Source organism: Cydia pomonella, chromosome 5, assembly GCF_033807575.1.
Source record: "Cydia pomonella isolate Wapato2018A chromosome 5, ilCydPomo1, whole genome shotgun sequence".
NCBI lineage: Eukaryota > Metazoa > Arthropoda > Insecta > Lepidoptera > Tortricidae > Cydia > Cydia pomonella.
This window is the reverse complement of record NC_084707.1, coordinates 1,182,247-1,207,483: the sequence shown is the minus strand read 5'-3', so window position 1 is coordinate 1,207,483 and position 25,237 is coordinate 1,182,247. Positions and strand designations below refer to the sequence as shown.

Sequence of the window (25,237 nt, the reverse complement as noted above, 5' to 3'; positions counted from 1 at the left end):
CAAAGATATGGCCGGCAGTCCGGAATGTGCAAAGTTTCTTGCGAATCTGAAGCCGAGCTGCAGAAGAGCATAACTTGGAATTGAACCAATGGCCATGTGTAAGTGAGACCGAAAGCCAAGCTTGGCTTAATGTTTCAGTAGGACCCATAACTTTCCCGCAGCGCATTTATGCGTGGCCTAAGGCCGAGTTACAGACAAAAGTGGCCAAGTGTTTAAAATGCAAGGCCTAAGACGGATCTCCACGAAGGACCGAAGGGCTTCCGTGTGAGGCCAAAGGTCGAGCTACGGCTACGAGAGATCAGAGCTTGGAATCGGACAAACGGCCGAAGGCCCAACCGTCCGATCAAGGAGCATTTCCATGCAAGGCCAAGCTGCAGGAGAGCATGGCCTAGACATTAATCAATATGATCTCGATTATTTTGCTACTCAACCTTTGAATGGGATTTTATTTAATTTGACATATGAATTCGAAGTCAAAATTGTAAAAAATGGCCGCCATCTTGAACTTATTAATTTTTGTTCCTACCGTAATGAAAATTGATGTAATTATGAGGATCTGAAAGGCCCTTAGACATAAATCCGTTGTCAAAAGTATAAAAATATCAACCATCTTGAATATCCACATTTTTTTATTCAATGGCGTCGAAAATTTAAATTCTACATATATATTTTTTGATAATCATTAGTTTATTAATAAGCTGGGTTAAAAAAAAACAGATTTTTTTACATTGTAGCCGTAGCCGTGCTACCTACATCTTCGAGGTGTTGAGTAGCTTCCGTCACGTGCTTCCGTATTTTATATTTTTATTCATTAAATTAAATTTAGTTTAATTATAAAATTTAATCTTTGTAAGCGATTCGCTACCCATACCTATTATTCTGCGATACGCTATATAACGGCGTCGGCGTTAACGGTGCGCCATTCTCGCCGCCGCCGCCGCCTCCGCCATGTCGCCGCTCGCCCGCTCGCTGCTCACGCTTGCCGCGTTCTTTGCCGCCTCAAATGCTAAAGTCACGAAAGTCGATCTAGGAGTGGGTGGACGTTGCGTAAAATTCATTATAGGTAAAGTAGTCTCCTTAATATCAGATCATTGCCGAGTGGCTAGCTTTGGAATTTGTGTGAATCCAGCTAAATGCCAAACCACAATTTTAGGTAGCCAGCGGCAACTGTCTAGGTTTAGTTCAGTATCTGTTGCTACGATCCTTTTTGAGGATACTGTAATTCCGGTGAGCAGTCCGCTTAAGAATCTTGGATTAGTCTTAGAGTCTACCGTTTCCTGGTTTGGTCAGCTGTCGGATATAAGTCGGAAAGTCACAGGAATACTTAGAACTCTCTATAAATTTAATAAGTGATGTGTGTACAGACACGTCTGAAAATATCTATAAGAAGAAAGTGTCAAAACGTATACCTACACGACTTTATTTCCATTATATTAAGGTAGTGTATACATATTTTTGGCACATTTTTCGTACCGATATTTTCAGACGTGACTGTACCACAAATGTCACACAAGAATCACCTAATGAAATAGACCATCTCCTCAATTATTGCATTAGATTATATTCCGACTTCGTAATTATGATCGTATTTCCTTTTACCGTCGGCAGCTCAATTGGCTTTCCATACGTCGTCATAGGTCGTTTCGAATCCTTTATGTTCTGCATTCATTCTTATTTGAGCCTTTTGCTCCTGGATATCTCAAAAATATTTTAAGATAATTTGAGTTTTTAAAGATATTTTGGACATTCGGAACAAAATGAGCGAAGGCAGATTGTGATGGTTTGGACATGTTTAACGCCATAGAAATGACCATATTACAAAGAGTGTAACCACCGAAGGTGCTGGGGTCACAAGGGGAAGAGGCCGACCGCTGACAAACTGGGCTTAGACCATTAAAAAAGACCTACTGACGCAAGGCTTGACGCCGGATATGACAAAAGACCGCCAAGAATGGCGCCAGAGTGTTAGATGCGCCGACCCCAAGTATATGGGATAAGGCAAGGATGATTATGAATTTTGAGTTTTTTTCGATCTCTTAACAAGGCTGATTTGATTATTGTTAATTTAAAAAAGTAAAAGTGTTGTGTGATTCTTTGAGAGTTCAATAAATCCCAGAAAATTTACGTTGCGTGAAAAATAAATGCGTTTTTTTTTTTAATTTGTGTCAAAAGAGCTGTAAAAATGAAGTTTTAGCCTATTATTTTCGAGTGCTTACTAAAAAAAAATGAAATGTGTGAAACATCTTTCTTATATCTTTAGGATCGTAAGGCCTAAAGCGAATTATTTTCACTAATTAAAAATATCCTCCTGTTTTGAAGATACCAAATATTGTTATTTGTATAACTCTAAAGTTAAAAACAATCAAAATATGTTATTTATCCAAAAAAATATTTTTTTTTTTTGGGCCTTAATATTCTGCTAGTGTTCAATAAGGCCGAAAATAGTACTTTGATAAAACGTCTATTTTTCAAGAGTGCCGTAATATTTTAACTATTTTGGTATATGAAGAAACTTAATCAAATGAGAAACCTATGTTGATTGCGTTTAACATAATATCCAGATTATTAAAAAAAATAAAAATATTTCATGTTTATTATCCTAGTAGTTTTGGGGAAATTGTTCTTATCGTAAGATGGTATTTCAAAGTCAGAAAAAATGCATTCGCGCCGTATCCCACCAGCTGGCTCTTGTAAAGAACATTTCATTAGACTACGTGTACTGACTTTCCCATGCCTATAGATTTATAAAATTGTATGTATTGTATGTTAAGCGAAATATAAATAAATTCCAAAGCTTTAATAGTGTACGTCTACAGGGAAGATTAGCAATACCATCTAATTTAAAACGGCATTATTATCTCAAAGTGTTTTTGGAATGGTTTCCATTTTTTTTAATTTTTAGCCAATAGTATTTTAAATACAGACAACATTAGACTTTTTTATAAACGTCTGTTTACATTCTTATAAAATGAAAGCGTATAACTCCATTGACGAATATAAAAGAGACTACTTTAATTTAAATTAATGCAATATTAAAAAAATATTTATGACCTTATTCATAAATGCGTTACTGGCTTGAATTAGCTATGAATCGTTTGTCCTTATCTGTCCATTTGACTTGTGTATTTGTAAGAAAGGGATAAAACATAATTTAACTAAATCCGTAGTTTTATGAATAAAGGGGTTAGTGTGTAAAGTAAGGTAAGATTTAAGCATGGAATTTATTTTTAAACTTACCAAAATGCTGGTAAGATATAGTGATACTAATAATAAATTGAAAGACCTATGGACCTTTGTTTAACAAATAAAAATATTGATTGATGGATTGATAAATTAAGGTGGGCCTTATATGCCTCACTTACCTTATATTAGTTTGCTTTTCTTTTAATTTCATTATTTTTTTCTCCCTCTCTGCACTAATTGAAAGTATCTCTGTTTGGCCTTATGGTTGACTGGTAGAGAATGCCATTTGGCATTAAGTCCGCCATTTGTAAATTGTTATATATATATATATTGTGCAATAAAATTTAAATAAATAAATCATTTTGCCTAATTTTTAAAGCATTATTTGTGTGCCTACACAAATAATGCAAATTAATACAATATCAATCCACAACGCAGGCTTAGTAATAGTTGCTAGGTTGCTACACACAAAAATAATATCCACAATAGTCTTCATCGAAAAATACAAAAAGAAAAAAAATCTAACATTTCAGCCCCGAACAGCCCGTGCCTGGCCTAAACGTCCCAAATATGCCAGCTGCGTTGCCACGATGAATAGTCAAAGATATTTTGTTGGGCTAGATAAGAGCCAGCCCGAGGGTCGCAGCCTCTGTTCCTTTAACTGACGCCCAATCTTCCTAACCAGTTTCTTGGCCTCTGTGCACCATGGCCCAGCCGTTTCGACAGCAACCGGAACAAATTCATACACTGGTCCAAGGTTGGCGTATTTACCGTAAAAAATGCCGTTTTAATAATGTTTTTTAATTTATTTAATGGCTTTTAAAGTATCTATTTTTGCGCAGAGCTTGTATGACAAATGAGGAAATGGTTGACACGTAGACATTTTATTACTGGGTTGTGAGGAAATTGAGTATAAAGTTTCACAACGAGTTAGTTATTGGGTAAAATGTGTCTAACTTTATACTGGGCATCCTTTGGCAAATACCTATCGCAATGTGAGAAGTAATATTTTATAAATAAACAAATATTATAGGGTAATTCTTACACAAATTGACTAAATCCCACGATAAGCCATGAAGGCTTGTGTTGTGGGTACTTAGACAACGATATGTATAATATAAGTACTAATACTTAAATACATAGAAAACATCCATGACTCAGGAACAAATATCTGTGCTCATCACACAAATCTAGCGACCAACAAGGAGGAGTTTTGGCCGAAGGGTGTGGGTTTGTCACATTTCGGTGGTTCCGAGGTCGGCTCCCTGACACTGCGTTGTTGCGTAATGCATCGCAACCATAATTAATTAACTTTATAAATTATGGATTGTCAATAGTCTGAAATAAATGAATTTTAATTTTAATTTTTTTTTAATAATGTGACTTGTGTTTAGTTTAAAAATATATTGTTATAATATGTATGTTAGTTTTAAGGTATTTATCTATGGGCCTCTAGTTGCCTGAAATAAAGGTCTTCATTTCATTTAAAAAAATGCCTTTACCGGGATACGAACCCAGGACCATCGGCTATAATTCAGAACTCCGCGAGTAGAAAAAATGACTAAACTCAACAAACCTATTTTTATCGTGTAAACTTCTTTTTTTGCAGATATTCCTCCCAGGCCGGTCCCGTACAAGACTCCCCAAGCACGCCCTAAGTTTACGATGATGTCTTACGACACTAGCACGCCACTGAAAACAATCCCAAATGTAAGTTTGTACACATTGATTACATGATTGACATGACATATATATTAAATAGAATAGAATTTATTCGTAAATACACAAACAGTCAATAGACATACATAAAAGAGAACATAGTGAGAAGAAAGTGTCACGAAATTGTCTCATCTCAGCATGTTGCTGGCTACTTCCAGCGCTGATCATCCGATTATTGTTTGGTTTAATGACTTTAATCTTAATTAATAAATTCTAATAAAAACGGTTGTCTGTAAAGTCGGTTTATTGACGATAGTTGAACGTGACAACGTCATAAGAAAATGCTGATGGAATGGTTTCATTTTTCAAAAGAAAATTTTTATTTTATTTGTTTGGTAGATATTTTGTATGGATATAGAGAAGGAGGTAAATGGAAATCACAATTGAATTGATCAAGTTACATTTATTTGTACGCATGAATACAATTGCTGCCGAACGCGGAGGCCGATTGTGCCTCTTTGTCGCTCGTTGCGCGCTCTCGCTTGCACTTCAAGCCTTAAATGGAACGCCTCGGAGCGAGGTAACGCCGCATGAGTCATGTTTTTTCGTGCGTGCAGCCGACTCCATCGAATTATAAGACGTTGTCACGTCAAAAAGCATGTATCTTTAAACACCTATCATTTACTTAAAAAGTATACCTACTTCACTCATTTATATATTATTAGCAGGCATAAATTACCGTCGTCCGGTACTTCGGTGATGTTTCTCTGAGTAGAAAACCAAGGCACAGAAAAACGCCCGTCATTTTGAAAACATAACCCATTCGACAGACTTCCTTATACCAATGTCAACGATTTAATATGCCCCAATAACGTCCGTAGACTATGAACGAACATTTTCTAATCATAAATGGGTCCTAAATTATGGTTATATTTTCAAAAAGACCGGCGTTTTTCAGAGCCTTGTAGATAACTTCGTGTAGGCGACTTATTTTTGTTCAAGTATTTTATATTGCTTCACAAAATAATGTACCTATATCAATTGCAAAAAACAGACCTTCAGCCTCACAGCTTGTGAAGCAACCTTTTACATAAATGCTAGGCCTATTGTATATTTGATAGATACATTATAGCCTTACGTGTTTCACACAAAATTATGTTTGTTGGTTGCATTGAGCAGTACTGCGCAGACTTCAACGAAGAGATTGCGAGGGAAACAGTAGAAGTGTGCAATGATTACGTCCACCCTTCGCTCCCGCTGATCCCACCTCTAGCGTTCGCGGTTGGTGACGAGGTGGTGTCGCCCGTGTACGCAGGCTGTTATAAAAACACTGAGTGTGGACCGCTCTACTTTAAAATCGACCAGGAGTGCAGAAAACCGGCCATCTAAAGAGATTAGTAACCAGGTTGGTGTATTCCCATCTGTGCCCGCCTCACGTGACCACCGCCGTACAAGATGCAGGTACAGATGGGAATGATTTATATGTAGCGCCTATTTCCATCTGTACCCGGTGGGGACAGATGCGAATACACCATCAGGTTTTGAGAAATGAGTCATGAATGGTTTCTCTGTTTTCTTTTAAAATAATCGTGTATTATTGTGTATCTTTTTCCTTGAATATATCATTATATTTATCGTTTTATCGTTTTAATTATGAAGACGTTTGGTCTCACCGTCCATTCCGCGATCTATGCTTAAAGACTGACGCAGACATCATGCTTTTGAAACCAGAGACCCGAGCCTATTTTTCAAAATTCAAAAATAAAAATTTAATAAAATATTCTGCAATTAGGCCCTAAGGGCTCTTTTACAAGTCAATACAATATTTAGGTATAGCATTAAGATATAAGAAGAAGGAGATTTATAACGAAGCATAATTTCAATAAGTCTCGTTGTCTCCAACTGTTCCCCACCACATCATTGAGGGCGTGGCCAGACAACCAACTCACGCGCTGTGATTCGACAAACCGCGCGGAGTAAGAGACGAGAGCGGTGACAATAGAGGGGGACAAGCGATAAAGTTAAAACAGCTATCGATATTTCATATGTTCTGAACATTACCTTATTGTTTTGACGTGAAAACGTTTTCTTTTAAGTAATAATTGCCATTTACTTAATTTATATTCCTTTTAATATTTGACCTTATTTGCGAGCTAAGATTTTTTTAGGTACGAGTAAGGTATATTAGTCGATCCATAAGTTCTATAACAAAGGTTTTTACTGTTTTTTTTACAACGCTTTTAATAAAAAATTGTGTACATGATTCGAAAGCTTGTTTTATGCTAACGTAATATATGTATTTATTAAACAATCAATCAATCAATCAAAACTTTATTGATAAAATATAGTTATTTTACATGTCAACTCATTATATCTATTTAATCGCACATTATTATTTTATAGACCAATTGGCTTTTATTTTAGTAACGATTTGCTTTACTGTTTGGGATTGTCGTTAGACGCGAGCACTCGACTTGATTGTACTTCACAAAAGGAAGTAAAAATCAGGGTTGCATTAATAAAATAGTAACAATTGTATTTTTTAATGAACCTACTTTATTGTAGCATAATAATAATATGTCGTCACCAGAATCCGAATATTACATAGAGAGAACTGCGAAAGCAAATTATGTTACATTATAATTTTGCAAGCATGAACATTGTTGATTATACCTAGCGTAGTTATTCGAATCGTTGCTAAGTACCTGACTAAAATATAATTACAGGTATAAATTATAACTTAATAAATAATTGTAATTAAAACAGTTTTTTCTTTGACGTCCCTACTTGATTTTTAATTAAAATTAATAGGTATACTACATCAGGTGCTACAAAATAATACTAAAATTTTACATGAAAATTAATTACTTACATACACACTATATCCAGATATTTTTATCGATAACGCTCAAACATCAATTATGCACGAACGCCACTCTATTTCGCGGCGCGGAGCGGTTGGCGGTCGTACTAAGAAACAATAATGCTATTGTGAATATCGTTAGCGGTTTAATGCATTGCGCCGTTGCTTAGCACACTACAGATAGTTTTCGATGCTAAACCGTCAATGTAGAATGCATATTCTAATTGCCACGCGTTTGTTTGACGAAATGGTCCGATTCAGAAAAATCATATGTCACTGGATTTATTTGTTAAAATGTGTGATTTTATTGACTAATACGTGGAAATAAATGTACCCAGCTATCACGGTTCATGAGATACAGCCTCGTGACAGACGGACAGACGGACGTACAGCGGAGTCTTAGTAATAGGGTATCGTTTTACCCTTTGGGTACAGAACCCTAAAAAGTTAACTTATTGAGACCTTTTAAACTCTCTAAAGTGTTTGTACCAACTTAAGACGAATGGGGAAGACCGCTTCGAAGCCGGGTTTTCCATACAAACGTATTCCCCATTTTCCTCTCTGGATGTAACATTATTGAAAATATTTTTACACAATTTGATGTATTTTAATTATAGCTATGCCCGACTGTTTGTTTTTTTCGATTTCATAATTATTATAAGAGTTAGGAGCGAAAAACAGGTTTCATACAATTTTTAAAACGCTTCTAACTCTTCTAAAAAATAAAACATTTACCGCGAGTCATGAATGTCATCTCATGGCTCGGGCTTATTTAGTTAATAAAACGACAAAATTTAACTTACACTTTTATTATTAAAAAAAAGTAAGAAATTATGATTTAATATAATATTAAGATTTTGGGAATTAGTCTCACTGGACTTCAGATTTTAACTGGGCACAGACCACACATATAATAAGTAAATATACACACTAGATCTCACAAAACGTTGGCTTATTTTTTCTCGCAAAATTATAGGCCGCTAGAAGTAACTTTAGGAAGGAAGTAGATATTATTAATTTACATGAACGTCATCATAGACGTCATAAACGTAGTCACAATCAAACCGCGGCCGTGTCCCCATTAAATTGTTACTGTAGCGCAATATTACTGCCTACCAAGGCACTGCGAAACTGCAAAAAGAATAAAAACTCAAAAAAAGAAAATACTTAAAGAAGACAAATAAAAACATAACCGTGTGGAACAGAGTTGCCTTTAAAGCGCCATCTATTAGTAGAGACTTGAGATGAGTGGTCTAACAGGGATTCTGCAATCCTGCTGGATTTTCCAAACCAGAGGTCCACACTCAGTGTCGTCGCCGCAGGACGCGAACACGGGAGACAGCACGTTGTCAGCGAGGGCCTGGACTGTCGGTGGTAAGGGTTGGGGTCCGTAAGGGGTGGGGTATTCGTTGCATACCTCCACCGTCTGCCTGGCTATCTCTTCGTTGTACGCAGCACATTTCTGTATGTAATCAATGTAATCGTGTTAATAACGATGCATCTAAATTTGCGTACATCTGGATACCTATTGAGGCCAATTGGAGTATACGGTTGAGTTCATCGACATATTTACAAGCTAAACTTCCAAAAACTTCACGACCTTCACAGTCAATGTCATATATGCATGTATATAGTACATTGTAGAACGACAGGGGTAAGTGAAATTTTGCAAACAAGGTCTTTAGATGCATGACAGCCACAGGCTGGAGTATGCTTATGATATCAAAAGTTTCAATTAACACACACACAGATACAGAAAAAAATAGAAGCATTTAAGATGTGCTGAAGATGAATACCTATAAAGCATAAGTTGGACAGAAATAAATAATGCGGTGGTATTGTGTTGAATGTAAGAAGGCAGAGCCGATGTGAAAACCATTGATAATTGACACGGTAAAGTGATTGAGTAGTTGATATGACGACCATTTACTATTTTGCTCGGTTACGAGGGCAAATTTTTTGAAGCAAAAATGTGACAGTCGTATCCTGTTCTATGTACCCGTGTGTAAAACCATTTAGTAACTAAAACAGAAAGTGCTCCTTGAATGGAAATGTTATGGAAAATGGTCCCATATCATTGCTGTATTGTGTACTTACTTACTCCGTTGGCTCAGCGACCCAAAATGAGACTTGGCCTCCGACACAAGACAGCGCCACTTTTCTCGGTCCTGTGCGACCTCTCGCCAATTGTCGACTCGAAGCTCGCGCAGATCCGCCTCCACCATGTCGCTCCAGCGATACCTAGGTCGTCCGATAGGACGACCTCCTGCTAGGCGACCCAGGTACGCTCTTTTTACGTTCCAATCTTCGTCCATTCTCTCAAGGTTGTATTGTGTAGGTGGTAATAAAATTGTGCACTTACGTTGGGAATTAATGTCAGCGGTTGACTGTGCCCGTGAGACTTCATCGTAAATCTAGGACCATGGTTCGAAGGTTGGTAAGACACAGCTCTTGACGGAATCTCTGTAAATAGTATACACACATATTATTAGATACATACGCAAATAAGGAGCTCGATTCCGGTCTTGTTAAGTATAGTTAAGGCACTTTAATTAGTATTTAGTTAAGTAAAAACAAAAAAAAAATCATTTATTCTGATAAAAAAAAACCCTGATTTTACAATTTTGTTTTTTTCTGCCAAACTGTAAGACAGTTTGTTGGCAGAGGGAACTCCCTTAAATACAGATGGATTAGCTTATTGCCTAGTTAATTAATAAGTAAGTACGGTACATCTTATAGCTTATTGTGGTGGTAATTATTATTTGATCCATTGTGTTACCAAAATGAAGTATTTAAATTGTATTGAATTGTAAGTATTTATTGTATTTCATTCATATGCCATGATTTTTTAATAATAATATTAAATAGTGTAAGCAAATATGAAGTTTACGTTGGCAACATTCCTAAAATACCTGAATTAATGTCAGAGTTATTGGTAATGTTTCATGGCTTACCTGGCAATAATTTAGTTAGAAGGTGGTAGGGATAAGGGAAAGCTAAAGAGAGTGTTGTACAGACTCGTTCACTTGGATTGGGGAAGAGAAAGAGAAGACATCTTGATGATAATGGGTTGAGCAAAGTTAAAGAGGCACTTCCAATTTATAATTAGACTAATCGGATATATTTATAATACATACAATAAATACAAGGCCCCATAATGTCGAACCACAATGGAATCAATTAACTTCAGACTAATACGGATCTTAACTATGTATTTTTTTTGCAATTTACCCAAACTATCTTTGATACGACCTTGGAGATCGCTCACGCCGATTGTGCATGCAAAATGAAGTCAAAGTCATGCGTGAGATGCGCGCTAATCAGGAAGATGATCGTTAAGGTCGTTTCAAAACCATAACATATTTTTAAATCGGGCTAAAGGTTCTGTTCTCTGAAAAAAGTCATTATTTATCTATGAAGCAGGTTGAAAGAAATACATAATTTATTTTTCACCACACCACCACTTGGGAGCAAAATTGGTGTAACCCTCATACCTTTAAACCCTCGCAATGCTCAAGATTAAATTTTTCTAACCTCTCTCTACGCTCGTGGTTCAATTTTGGAATCCTTCGCTTGCTCGGGTATCCATATTAGCACGAGTGGTTAATTTGCCCCCCTTGTAAAACAAATAACTATTGACCCTAGTGACGTCCAATTTAAGTTTCTTTTTACGATTGGTAGTGAACAATCGGTTCATTTAAATATAACTTATACTATAAACTTAACTCCCGATTACATATATGTCAATCTTACACCTCCACAATCCGAAAAAGTTACCTCAACAACATAACGGCATCATTCACCCTGCCTATGAAACTGGGTGTCCTCCAGTTTCATAGGCAGGGTGTATGAGTTTCTTTTTACGATTGGTAGTGAACAATCGCTTCATTCAAATATAACTTATACTATAAACTTAACTCCCGATTACATATATATCAATCTTACACCTCCACAATCCGAAAAAGTTACCTCAAAAACATAACGGCATCACTCACCCTGCCTATGAAACTGGAAGAAACCCAGTTTCATAGGCAGGGTCACTGTCTAAATACAATATATACATTGTCTAAATTAGACCACCTTACCCATAATAAATTTGACGCATTTTGCTCCCAATCCTATATCAATGAGAGTGATTTTAGCATTTGCCGCGGCGAGCAACGCGGCGAACGCAAGCAGCAAGCGGACGAGCGGCGACAGCGACATGGCGGCGGCGGCGACGGCGGAATGACGAGCTAGCAACACCGACACCATTATATAGCGTGTAGGGTAGCCAATCGTTTAGGCAGATTAAATTCTATAATAGATTAAACGATTCGTCTTTAAGACTATAAATAATAATGATTGATATACGTAACGAAGTGACAAATGCTATTACTAAGCAGCCGCTGTTTTTCTGTTTGTCAGTGGTCTGTAATTCAAGAACTATAATAGGTAAAAGATTTAAATTAAATCGAAGCATGTGTTTTTGCCGCTGTAACAAATAATAAAAATAAAATAAACATATGGTATATCCTTAAACTACGTCTCGGGTACGTCCTTAAACTACGTCCAGAAAAGAGGCATGGGCACTGTGAATGTTATATCGCTTAGTGTGGTAGGGCACAGAACAGCGGATGTCATTATACATCTAGAGCAGAGCCCAACTGGGGAAGTACCTCCACCTTACAGAAAACCGCAGCCAAATAACACAGACCCTACATTAATAGTCATGGTGTATTATCAAGTGTATCGCGCTAGGAAGTACAAATTTTTAAAAGCTTCTAACTGTTATAAAAAAGTAAAAAAAAATATATATATATTTGTCCGGCATAGTTATGATAGAAATACATTAAATAAATAAATAAAATAAATATTAAATAAATATTATGGGACATTATTACACAAATTGACTAAGTCCCACAGTAAGCTCAATAAGGCTTGTGTTGAGGGTACTTAGACAACGATATATATAATATATAAATATTTATAAATACTTAAATACATAGAAAACACCCATGACTCAGGAACAAATATCCATGCTCATCACACGAATAAATGCCCTTACCAGGATTTGAACCCGGAACCATTGGCTTCGTAGGCAGGGTCACTACCCACTAGGCCAAACTGGTCGTCAAAACATTAAATAAAACATTAAATTGTGTAAAAATATTTTCCATAATGTCAACATCCAGGGAGGATGAGCACAACGTTTATATGGAGAATTGATCGTCCCCTATCCTCTTAACGTCAAACAGCAGTGAAGTATGAAGTTTTCTAAACATTCGTGAAGTATGAAGTTAACTACACAGCCGTGAAGTATGAAGTTTTCTAAACATTCGTGAAGTATGAAGTTAACTACACAGCCGTGAAGTATGAAGTTTTCTAAGTACACAGAAAATTAGTAAACGTTTTAACGGTGACAAACGGTTTGGTACAACTAACCCTTAGTAATTTTATGATCTGAAGCCATTTCCGTCAGTAGAATAAAGCGTTAATTAAAAGCGTTAAGTAACAGTAGGCGCGAAAGGTTATAGTCCCATAGAAAATTTGAATTTAGAAAATTTTATTTAATTTGCGCCTTTTTCTACTGACAAATTTGCTTGACAGACTATATTTAAAAATCATCAATCAACCCTGCCTATGAAGCTGATGGTCCCGGGTTCAAATTCTGGTAAGGGCATTTATTCGTGTGATGAGCATGGATATTTGTTCCTGAGTCATGGGTGTTTTCTATGTATTTAAGTATTTATAAATATATTATATATATCGTTGTCTATATAATATATTTACAACAAAACATATTCTCCTAGACTGCAAACAGGTAGAAGTATACAGGAACAAATACCTAGGGACTCCGTGCACACTAGGAGAGGCAATTAGCAACCTGAAAACTTTGCTAGGCTTCGTGGAGGAGCTGGGGTGGTTAGAGTAGCGCTACCTCGTTTCACGCAAAATAGGCACAATGGTTGTCGATTTGCGGAAAATGGCAGAAGCACTAACACTAACTAACTAACTATATCGTTGTCTAAGTACCCTCAACACAAGCCTTATTGAGCTTACTGTGGGACTTAGTCAATTTGTGTAATAATGTCCTATAATATTTATTTATTTTATTTTTAGTGAAATAAGTAGGTATGACCTATGATGTCATGACGATAATAACAACTGGATAATCAAACATTGGGTTAGCAGATAAGCTACAGGGAAGGAAAATAATATTCGATGGATGTCAGCGCGTTTAATAACAGTATTCATAGGGATAACGTTATAAACTGCCGTGTATTGGATACATAATAATTGGTACGTATTAAGCAACTGTTACTTTTAAAATTAAATTGCACCGAGCCGTACTTAGATAGGCCATAAGTTCTGTCACAAAGGTTTTGACTGATAAAATGAAATACAAAGCTTTTAATAAAAAAAAGTTTGCCATGACTTGAAAGTTTGTTCCATACTAATCAAAAACCTAATATAATTAGTTTAAAATTTACATCGCGTCTATATTTACTACTTCTTTACTTTGGGATTTTCGGTAGACGCAAATAAAAATCAGAGTCACATTAATAAAACAGGTACAATTGTTTATTTGTATGAACCTACATTATTAGAACGTTATTTTATCACCAGCATTTAGTTCTCCGACAAGCCTGTACTTCAGCTAATTCAAACTTTCAAACTAATGGTACTTTTTAGTTTTAAGCTAATTTTTGACTGCAATTCAATAAATAGGTTTGGTAAAATACGTACAGTTGCAATTTTGGCAATATCAATACACATGAATATAATACAATAATAATATAATATTATATTATATTATATTATTAATATAATATTTTAAGAAAGATAAAAGGTCCAGATTTTGTTTTATGTAAGATTCAAATATGTAAAAAATAAATAAATAGGGATCAAAATCACCTGGAACAGGTCGAGTAGTTTTTGCATGTTTTTTTTTTACATTTTTTGAATATAACATAGAATTATGCAAAACTGAGACAGCAAATTACATTAAATTATATAGTTAGTAATTCAGAATTTAATAAGCCTTCAACCCATGTATATTAATACTACGGGATTGTACAGTCAAGTGTAAAAATATGGGTGTACACATCTTACTCAAAAATATGTCCTATAGCATCTTATTCCAGTGTAATAAGAGCGTAGTACCATATTTATGAGACGATTTATTCGATACATATTTTTGCAGTTGACTGTACCTATAGCTTTTTTATCAGTCAAAACCTTTTTGACAGAACCTATGCCCTGAGTAAGTACTTAAATAATGAATTGCCAGTAGGAAGATTACAAACTAACCTTACCCGCGTTAGATTGCAAACTAACGGTTTAATTTTTTTGTTAATAGTTATTTACATAATGGGTATATACAGGGGATACTATAACTAGCTTAAATCAGAAATAGGCCATTGAGTTCATTATCTTACGGTATCATATACCTACATATTGTTATATATCACATATATTTATAAAAGTTTTGCTGTGCTATGTTGTTATGTTTTTACACAACTATGGATTGAATTATTCGAAATAAAAATATCGAATTGAATTGAATTAAATATTGTAGCATTGTGCTTCAATTACCCAATAAGGACTAGTTTCGGTCAGTCAGAGGTCAGATGGCAGTTGCTTTTGTGAAAACTAGTGCCTACATAAATTTTTGGCATTAGTTGCCAAGCGGACCCCAGACTCCCATGAGGCGAACGCTAGGAAGAAGACTTATGATTATTTTGAATTTTTAGTTTTAATAGTATCGCCGAAGAATGAAGGCGCTAGCTCTGTTGTGCGCGCTTGGTTGCGCACGCGCCGAGCGTATGCCGGAGTGTACCTACCCTACCACTACTTCGTGCATTTCTCGTGACTCCAGATACACCGATGACGGCTGGCTCTTCAAGGAGTATCTCATCGAAGGCAAGACAATTTTTGCAATAGCGTGAAACCAACTAGGGAACTAACTAACTAACTGCTTTGGCTCAGCGATCCAAAAAGAATCTTGGCCTCCGAAACGAGAGAACGCCACCTGTCCCGATCCAGCGCGGTTTCCTGCCATGAATTGGCATTCAGCCGACGCAGGTCCGCCTCCACGATATCACACCAGCGGTACCTGGGGCGCCCGATCGGTCGGAGGCCGGAGGGACTAGGGAACTAATCGAATTATTTTATTAATATTTTGATTTGCGTTGTTTTAAGTATACTCTGTATCTACCCTCAAACATGTCTTTAAGCCAGTTGAGGGTAGATGAAAACATTACATGATCAAATTATGTAGGTTAAAGTCAGGTCGTTCAGTGACATATCCAGGCGGTTTTGTATCTGGTTGGTTAACCAATAAACGTTATAACTACCCGAAAATGTACAAATTGTTTGTTGACTTTTATTTAACTACCTAAGATGTCACACATTACATTACATATAAATAAATAATAAGCTCAAGAAGGCTTGTGTTGTGGGTAGGGTACTCAGACAACGATATGTATAATATACAAATACTTAAATACATAGAAAACACCCATGACTCAGGAACAAATATCTGTGCTCATCACACAAATACATGCCCTTTCCGGGATTCGAACCTAGGATCATATAAATTGTAAGCAAATATAAGAGTTATGTGAGATTGTTTATATTTCTGCCGTCCTATCACTAAAACCTATCTAACCCACAAATTATAGTTTTGAGATATGGGCAAAAAACGTTCAAACCCATATCTCTAGAAAATGTGTACATTTCTTCCGGATTTCTTTTGTGCAAAAATTAAAACTAAATTTATCCTTACTTTGTTTGAAAACCATTTCCTCAAATATTATATTATTAATTAGAAAATCACAATTTTGTGTTTTAGTGTTGCAAATAATTACTAAAATATGTACGATATTACTCCTAAAACACCGTTAAGTATACCTTAACCGTTCTTTAGAATTGAATAACATATAAAAAATAACTAAATAACGGCCAAGTCAATTTACGTGTTTATAGTATCGTAATTGTGAATTGTGTAATAAACAAAACATAGCTTAATAACCGCAAAGGTACTGAACAATTTTATAGTATTTTATCTGTTAATAATATTACCTAGAAAACATTTGTAATAAACACGTTATTGGACTGTAACCGTTTTTTAGCTATGTAATGACTAAACATATTGAAGTAATTTGTATGGATTCCTATACTAAAACCCCGTTAAATGACGAACTAGTAATGCTCACTAGGTTTAAGTCTTGGAAATATTCACAAAAAAAGGTTTATTGCATTAACAAAATCATGTTAACCTACATTATACTACAAAGTTTTAAGAGAAATTCAATATGTTAAATCACATCTGTATCGTATATATTATGTATTTATTCGCATGCAAAAATAAAACCATAAACTTAAAAAATACTGACAAATCAGTCGTCAACTTTTTAAAATTTTAAAAACGCAAATTGTGTCAGTTTCAAAAATGTGTTAAATTTTATATAAAAAAATGTACGTGAAGAAGTAGATTACTAACCATTGTAAGATGCCTGATCCATGTAAGGCCCAGTGTCTAATGAAGCCCACTTTTGAAAATGCGCCCCCCGCGCTTTGATTGCCAGTTCAAAAACCTAGTAAGGCTATTTAGTCATTTGACTACACTAAAACCTATCATTTCTCAGATCCCTACTAGTTTTTTATACGGAATTTGTGACTTCCTGAGTTTTACTACGGTAAAAGGTAAGTTAACATGCTACTTACTAGGTTTAGAGGCATAGAAATCTGTAGTAATCATAATAATTGTGCCGATTTTGGAGCAGGTGTCTCTGTAATCGGGTGAGTACTTACGAGATGGATACAAATAAGATAAAAAACGAATTTCCAATAATTAGTTACCCACCTTACCTAGTAGGTTTTTATATAGGGCAGCCAAAATCAGCCTTTAACACCCTTCGCATAAAAATAAAGCATTAATCATTAATCATTATTATGGAATGGCTGTAGTACAATATGCGGAGATGATCAGAGGCTTCACTTTCATAATTCCGTTGAATTTGGGGTCCCGCTATAGTGTGGTAGTTTCTTAAGTTACTTGGAGTTAGTAACTATTACAAAGCTCAATTAATACCTTTTTTTATTTCGACTCCATTAATCTGCACTTCTTTTCTTCTTTTTCTCGTTAAGTAGCAAAATCTAAACTTCCCCTCTAATGTATCTACTTAACTTTTTTAAATGTTCGTCTCGTCTAAGGCCGTTGGAAAAGACGATGCGAGCCAAAACATGATCCTCCCTCTAATTGACCTTATTGATCATATCATCATATATATACTCGATAGCTCTATTTTTCTTATATTTTCCCGTCGCTTTGGTAAGATGCCGTTAGAAAGTCCAATTCCTTCTCCTTCTCAAACTACCGCTCTATTTATTTCCATTTCTTTGTTTCCTCTCTAAAGTTCTTGAGTGTCTTTTGTATATAAACAGATTACCGTTTTGAACAGACATGCGCTCACGAACCCATATTAACCCGGTTACCCTACTCGGCACAGTATAATTATCGTTCTTGTAAAAATACTGCAGATATGGTATATCACGGTGTTATCATTCTTGGATTTCGGTAATGCTTTCAACACGGGTGACTTCGACATCTTAGTAGGCATATTGCATTCTCTTAATGTATCTCCTGTGACAGTGAACTAGTTTCATAGTTATTAAGTAGGGCGTCAACAGAGGTGGATTGCTTTTAATCTTTATTGTGCCTGCACAGGACGGGGCAGCGTGTTGTCTCCTGGTTCATTTCCTTACTTTATATACTCTAACACGTTATATTTCCGTCTTCTACCAATTTAAACATACTGTCAAGGCTCTTTTACTCATCTACCATAGACTATCTGAACCATGAACATGAACACTAATTTAGAAAGCATTTTGATTTGGACTTTCACGTTACGGTCTCAAGGTAAATCCACTGAAGTTATAGTGATAGGTACCTAGGTCAAAGTGTTCTGCCAGGACTGATTTTAGTACTCTACCTGCCATTATTTTTAACGGTACCTATTTAGATTTCCTACTCTCCCCAGGTCTCTTAAATCTCGCTGTTTCTCTATCATGGATACAGATGAGCGAGTTTAGAAGGAATTTTTTTGATATAAAAGCATCACTCCGCAGAGTTCGAAACATTACGCCACTAAGATTGCATTAGCTCAATCCCTCTTCCTAACTATATTAGTTTATGCTGACACTTGCTACTTAGACCTTTGGAAGACCAACTCAATATGTTTGAGCAATTCCAGCAACTCTCTATTAAGTATGTAGTTGCTTTTTAAATTAGATCATGTCTTCGTAGTGACCATGTTCTCGCTGCGTAGAAATCCACTACCGACGTGAATTATCATTGATTTATCGTTCTCCATTTTTGTATGTAAATCGTAGCACTTACTTTCGGTTTCCGGTTTTTTTATATATAAGCATGCATCCATCAGTCACCGAATAAAAAAGACAACTTACAGCGCACGGCGCATTGTTAAACTGTCTGCCTTACGAAATAAAATTCAAGGGAATATGTTTTACACTTAGCGGGGTTTTAGCGTGGCATTGTTGGTTGGCCGTGTTTAACTGTTGTATTATTATTCTTTTTCTCAAACATAATTACCCGTTAAGTACACTAAATAGGTTTTAGTGATGTATTTGTTACATGAATCGCAATAAAAGTCTTTTACACAAACGGTTAAAGAACGTTAGCCATGTTTAAGCATAGTAACTGTTTTTTTGTGTAGTATTTAATAAAAAAAAATGTACTTGATAAAACATATTAATAGTTTTTCCAAGTAAATGTGTTTTAGCTATGTATAACGTAAAAGATTAATTAAAGTAAAAAACTGGCTAAGCGCTTTTATATTACTTATAGAAGAATAATGTAGGTTTGCGATTTTATAGTATTGAGAAGTATCAAATTATAATGCAGTTAGCGTGTTAGGTCGAGTCTGTATCTCCGTAACTACAACAGATAAAAATATGATTCCAAGATCAGTCGATAGAGAATTCTTTTCTCTTTTAGAATATTTGTCCAAATGAAAACTGGTATTATGCAGCTTTGAGCGGTTTTAGAGATAGGACGGCAGATTTGCTCAAGGAATTGGTACGGGAGCCGCCATGAACTATATGCCTACCACCAGTTAGACACAGACATATTCGCTACCTATAGGTAACTTACTTTCTATGCATTTCGCTCGTATTCGCATATTAGTGCGAGCGACATGTAAAAAAGTAAGTTAGGCAGACGTTAGCGAATTGTCATTTTGACACTGCTAAAGGTATGGAAGGTGGAGGTAAGGAATGGAATCTCCATATACCAAAAAGTGTCATCAAAAAACCTTAAATAGGTGGTGCTACAATACCTTGTATACTTGAAAAATAAATCATAGACAGCGCACTTCACTGCATCAATACCGCCTAGGTTCTTAGCTACTCTCTAGCGCTTCTCTGGAGAGATTTGGAACTATTATTTATAGCTGACAGCTGGACACTTTTGCAACAGTTCTACCATAAGAGATTTGACTCCTTTTATTCCACACTCCACAGCTAAAGGGGTCCGCCTAACTATGGAGTGTGGAATTAAAAGGAGTGAAATCTCTTATGGTAGAACTGTTGCAAACATATAAATAGGATAGTATAGAACGTCTGTCAAACTTCAAAAGTGTGACCAAAAATGAAATTTAAGTGTGTGCGTAAATTGTCTATGTGCGAACAAAAATAGTGATGTCATGTTACAACATGTTAATAATCTATCGATGTTTAACTGTTTTATCGACTACTTTTTCAAATGTGTTTGTTTTTATAAAAAATGTTATAGGTATGAGTATTACTATTAGACCCTATTAGCGCCTATAGTACCTTTAATTTTATTTTACAGCAGACGCATAGTAAATAAAAATACTGATAGTGATAGTGCGATAATTAGCACATTACGTAACTATGTCGCAAATTTAAAGGGCCATATCTATTGTAAAACGTTGTACAGTCAGCGTCAAATACTTTGTAGCTGTCAAAGTAGCCAAATAGTTCGGTACACCATATATTTAGTATGGTGTACCGAACTATTTGGCCACTTTGACTGCTACGAAGTATTTGACGCTGACTGTACGATACATTTGCGAATAGGTAATTCGCAACTCGTGTCGACTTAAAATCTTATCGCCACTCATTGCGATTTTTTTTATTTTTCGCATTGGTTTGGTGATCTGGGACGTTTAGCAACTAAAATACTCGCTACTTGACTAAATTACTAACGTAGTTAGTCTGAACAAGCATTAAGGAACGCGGCGCTGTCGGTAAAGCAGGTGACTCGCGTTGATAAAACACTCTCCGGAGTAGCGCTAGAGTAACTAAGAACCTAGGTGTTTTTGACGAAGTGAAGTGCGCTGTCTATGATTAGATTTTTTTCTCAAGTATTCTAGATATTGTAACGCCACCTATTTATGGTTTTTTGTCGGACACTTTTTGGTATATGGAGATTTTGTTCCTTGCATCTACCTTCCGTACGCCGGACGGTAACGGGCTGTTAGTTGTTCGGAACTGTCAACTTTATATTCTAACTGACAGGCCGATATCGTCCCGCAGACTGTTAACCAGTGGGCCCCTTTAAGCAGTCGTGGTAAGGCTACTCCATTCTATAATCGATTTGCTTGGATTAATCGACTCTATAACAAATTCTGATTTTTAACCAGAGTACCTAAGTAACATTCTTTTGAAGATAAACGTTGCACATTTAGAAAGTGTATTTCTCAGAATCTGATATCCTCAGAAAGTAACTTCCTCTCCTATATTGAAAGTAACGTTTTCAGAACGTGACTTATTTTGAAACTTTTGTGCTGGCTCAGCAGCGGAGTCCGCGGCAAAGTCTAAGCACGCAAAGTACTCTGCGTTGGAATCAGCTTATGACTTTGTGCCGGTGGCTATTGAGACAGCGGGGCCTTGGGGTTCAGAGGCTTGCTCCTTTTTCAAGGAGTTAGGGTGTTGCCTGCGAGAGAGGGGCTGCGATCCTCGCTCTGGGTCGTATCTGGTTCAACACGTCTCCATTGCGGTTCAGCGAGGAAACGCAGCGGGAATAATGGGGATCTTTGAGCCAGGTACGATCCAGGGGGGATTTTATTTAACAATGTAGTCAAATTATTAAACATGCTATTTCATTACGTTTTGAAAGTAACTACTTAAAACAATAACATGTTCCACATAAGAACAGTAGCCACATTTTTCAGGCGTGCACATGTCCGTAGCGACGAGATCCGGCGACTACGCCGTACGCTGGTTATGCGGAGGCCTCAACCCAACTAGCTACCACGCGCCAAGATTCAATATGCCTTACTTGCCTTACGTCGCCTACGAAGTTGAGCTGGTTGACTGCAACATTGCTTTGGACTCTTCTTACAGTGGTATGTAATGTCGCCACTATTTCCACTCGCTCATATGTTCGTAGCGACGAGATCCGGCAACTACGCCGCACGCTGGTCATGCGGAGGCCTCAACCCAACCGGCTACCTCGCGCCACGATTCAATATGCCTTACTTGCCTTACGTCGCCTACGAAGTTGAGCTGGTTGACTGCAATATTGCTTTGGACTCTTCTTACAGTGGTATGTAATGTCGCCACTATTTCCACTCGCCCATATGTTCGTAGCGACGAGATCCGGCGACTACGCCGTACGCTGGTCATGCGGAGGCCTCAACCCAACCGGCTACCTCGCGCCACGGTTCAATATGCCTTACTTGCCTTACGTCGCCTACGAAGTTGAGCTGGTTGACTGCAACATTGCTTTGGACTCTTCTTACAGTGGTATGTAATGTCGCCACTATTTCCACTCGCCCATATGTTCGTAGTGACGAGATCCGGCGACTACGCCGCACGCTGGTCATGCGGAGGCCTCAACCCAACCGTCTACCTCGCGCCACGGTTCAATATGCCTTACTTGCCTTACGTCGCCTACGAAGTTGAGCTGGTTGACTGCAATATTGCTTTGGACTCTTCTTACAGTGGTATGTAATGTCGCCACTATTTCCAGTCGCGCATGTCCGTAGTGACGAGCAACTAGACCTTACGCTGGTCATGCGGAGGCTTCAATCCAACCAACTATCTCGCGCCACGGTTCAATATGCCTTACGTTGCCTACGAAGTTGAGGTTGACTGCAAGATTCCTCTTACACGCGTATGTAACGAATCGATATCTCCATGTGTTTTTTTCTTATAACTTATTCACCTAATTTTATCACAGACTACACATTTCTTGCAACAATCATGATATAGGTTTTTTATATCAAATTCAAACTCAATGAGGTAGCGTTTTTTCCGTTCATTCCGATGCCGCTTTCGGTGAGTATTATCAGGTCAGCTGGATTGCAATGTCACCGGTCTTTCATACCTAATCCTACCAAATTTGAGCCCAATAGAAGAACTGATGGTTCATAGAATTTACCTAAGACACATAGTTTTAACTCTAACATAGGTAGTAACATTGCGTTAAAATTTAAGTTAAATGCTCGTCTTAATCTTCCCGTAACCCGTGTAATCCAAAACACTCGCTCTACCCTAATATTAAAAAATAATTGACAGCTGAATAATACTCTCTTCCGCAGATCTCTTTATGGACCTAAATATTAACAGCAAGTACGTCAAAACCCTCACTATCAGTTCAAGCGCGACACGACCCCAAAACAGCCAATGGTTTTCGACGAATTATCTTGAAAAAATGAAAAATGAAGCTACAAGTAAGAACTGGCTAACTGATGCTGCCGCCGATTTGCCTAAAATTTTCTTGGAACATTTAACTTTGAGAAGAATTCCAATGACCATTGAACAGTTTATAAGTATACACAATATTACAAGCTTGACATTAGTCGATACTGGTCTCGAAGAAGTAATGAATTTAGAAGAATTTCCTAACTTGAAACGACTAGAGTTACGAGAGCCATATTTGCTAAATGCAGAAAAGCTAAACGCTTCAAGTATTGAGGAGCTGGTTCTTCACGCTCCTGATGCTGGACTAGCTGCAATGCCTCAGTTACGCAACGCTACCTTTATAGAAGTTTATATGATGGGCAGGTTATTTGGCAACTGCACAAACTTAGAGCATCTAGCTTTGATAGATGGGACGCTGTCTGTACTCCCAGATCATTGGCTAGTAGGATGCAGTGCGCTGAAAAGTTTGAAGTTGACACAATTGCGGAATCTAATAGAAATACCTGGGGATCTTCTAGTGGATACCACTGAGCTGCTGTACCTTGACCTCAGTCACAATAGCTTGGAAACCATGCCTGAGGGTCTGCTGAAACATACCAGAAGCTTGGAGTATCTCGACGTTAGTGACAATCATTTAAAGACCCTTTCTGCAAACCTCCCGGTTTCCCTTAAATATGTGTATGCATGTGGAAATGACCGCTATTCCTTTTGGTTGATATCCCAAGAATTAATTAATTTAGAGGACTTTGATTGCATAGAAATTACAGTGCAATCTTGATAGCACGAGGTTCAAGGGAAACGCCGAATCATGTTATCTTCCTGTATTATACTTCATGATTTGTTAACGACTTAGAAACCACGGCCTAAACGAAGTTTCGGTTCGTTTAAGATAATTTCGTGCTACAGAGGTTAAAAATAACAAGAAATCGTAATGCAGAGGAATCACAAACGTAATATGTTCATTAATGCCAAGTTCAAAAAAGCCAAGAAAAAAATAAAAAGTTTTTTTTTAATGAAAACGAGACAGATTTTCCCCTGTTTTGTTTTCAAGTATGAAATATTCCATTGTTATAGGTATGATAACTTGACACTTTGTAAGTAATTTTGATTTTAAATGGAAAAAGTAGACTTGTTTAATTGTGATCTTAAGACTCGTTACTTACCTACTAATTTGAAATAAAGCTATACAAATTTCTTAGAGGTGTTTTTCTATCATAACGATCATTTCTCTGTGGTTGATAATTATAAAATTCATAGGTTGAATATGTCCCATAAGCAGCTTATAGAGTTTGAAATTGTTCCTTGAAAAGTAATTAGATAATTTATCTTGATTTGTTTCATGTCGATTTTTACATATGTATTATTTTACTTAACTATAAAATAAGCATATTTTGCAATCAGATAGTTTGTGCATGATTAATTCATATTTAAAAAGCGGTGGTGGCCGAGTGACGAGTGAGGATATGACGTCCGACTTTCAATCCGGAGGTCGCGGGTTCAAATCCTGGCTCGTACCAATGAGATTTTCGGAACTTATGTACGAAATATCATTTGATATTTACCACTAGCTTTTCGGTGAAGGAAAACATCGTGAGGAAACCTGCATACATCTGCGAAGAAATTCAAAGGTGTATGTGAAGTCCCCAACCCGCATTGGGCTAGCGTGGGTACTATAGCCCGAGCCCTCTCGCGCATGAGAGGAGGCCTGTGCCCAGCAGTGGGACGTATATAGGCTGAATTATTATTATTATTATTATTAATTCATAAAACAAATTTAGCTTAGATTTTTTACCTGTCTAATTTCTTGTGAAAAATGTCGGTAAGATAATTTTACCTAAATTTATTTTTACGATA

General features: G+C 36.7%; 3 protein-coding genes across 5 annotated transcripts; 2 read left to right on the top strand and 1 right to left on the bottom strand.

Moving 5' to 3' along the window:
- Positions 1 to 910: 910 nt before the first annotated feature.
- Positions 911 to 6,478, top strand: LOC133518364 (uncharacterized). The gene is made up of 3 exons (XM_061852040.1): positions 911 to 1,063; positions 4,793 to 4,893; positions 6,022 to 6,478. The coding sequence occupies exons 1-3, from the start codon at positions 949 to 951 to the stop codon at positions 6,229 to 6,231; spliced, it is 426 nt and encodes a 141-aa protein (XP_061708024.1). The 5' UTR covers positions 911 to 948; the 3' UTR covers positions 6,232 to 6,478.
- Positions 6,479 to 8,498: 2,020 nt separating this feature from the next.
- LOC133518363 (uncharacterized) lies at positions 8,499 to 11,959 on the bottom strand. Its single transcript, XM_061852039.1, has 3 exons — positions 11,791 to 11,959; positions 10,068 to 10,168; positions 8,499 to 9,167 (listed from the first exon to the last, which is right to left on the bottom strand). The coding sequence occupies exons 1-3, from the start codon at positions 11,957 to 11,959 to the stop codon at positions 8,934 to 8,936; spliced, it is 504 nt and encodes a 167-aa protein (XP_061708023.1). The 3' UTR covers positions 8,499 to 8,933.
- Positions 11,960 to 13,943: 1,984 nt separating this feature from the next.
- On the top strand, positions 13,944 to 24,581 carry LOC133518362 (protein toll-like). Of its 3 annotated transcripts, XM_061852038.1 has the most exons (3): positions 13,944 to 13,987; positions 15,442 to 15,610; positions 23,281 to 24,581. In XM_061852038.1, the coding sequence occupies exons 2-3, from the start codon at positions 15,463 to 15,465 to the stop codon at positions 24,159 to 24,161; spliced, it is 1,029 nt and encodes a 342-aa protein (XP_061708022.1). In that variant the 5' UTR covers positions 13,944 to 13,987; positions 15,442 to 15,462; the 3' UTR covers positions 24,162 to 24,581. The 3 variants fall into 3 exon arrangements, with proteins under 3 accessions (XP_061708022.1, XP_061708020.1, XP_061708021.1); XM_061852036.1 differs by lacking the exons at positions 13,944 to 13,987; positions 15,442 to 15,610 and adding an exon at positions 21,760 to 22,483; XM_061852037.1 differs by lacking the exons at positions 13,944 to 13,987; positions 15,442 to 15,610 and adding an exon at positions 22,505 to 22,683.
- The last annotated feature ends 656 nt before the right edge of the window (positions 24,582 to 25,237 follow it).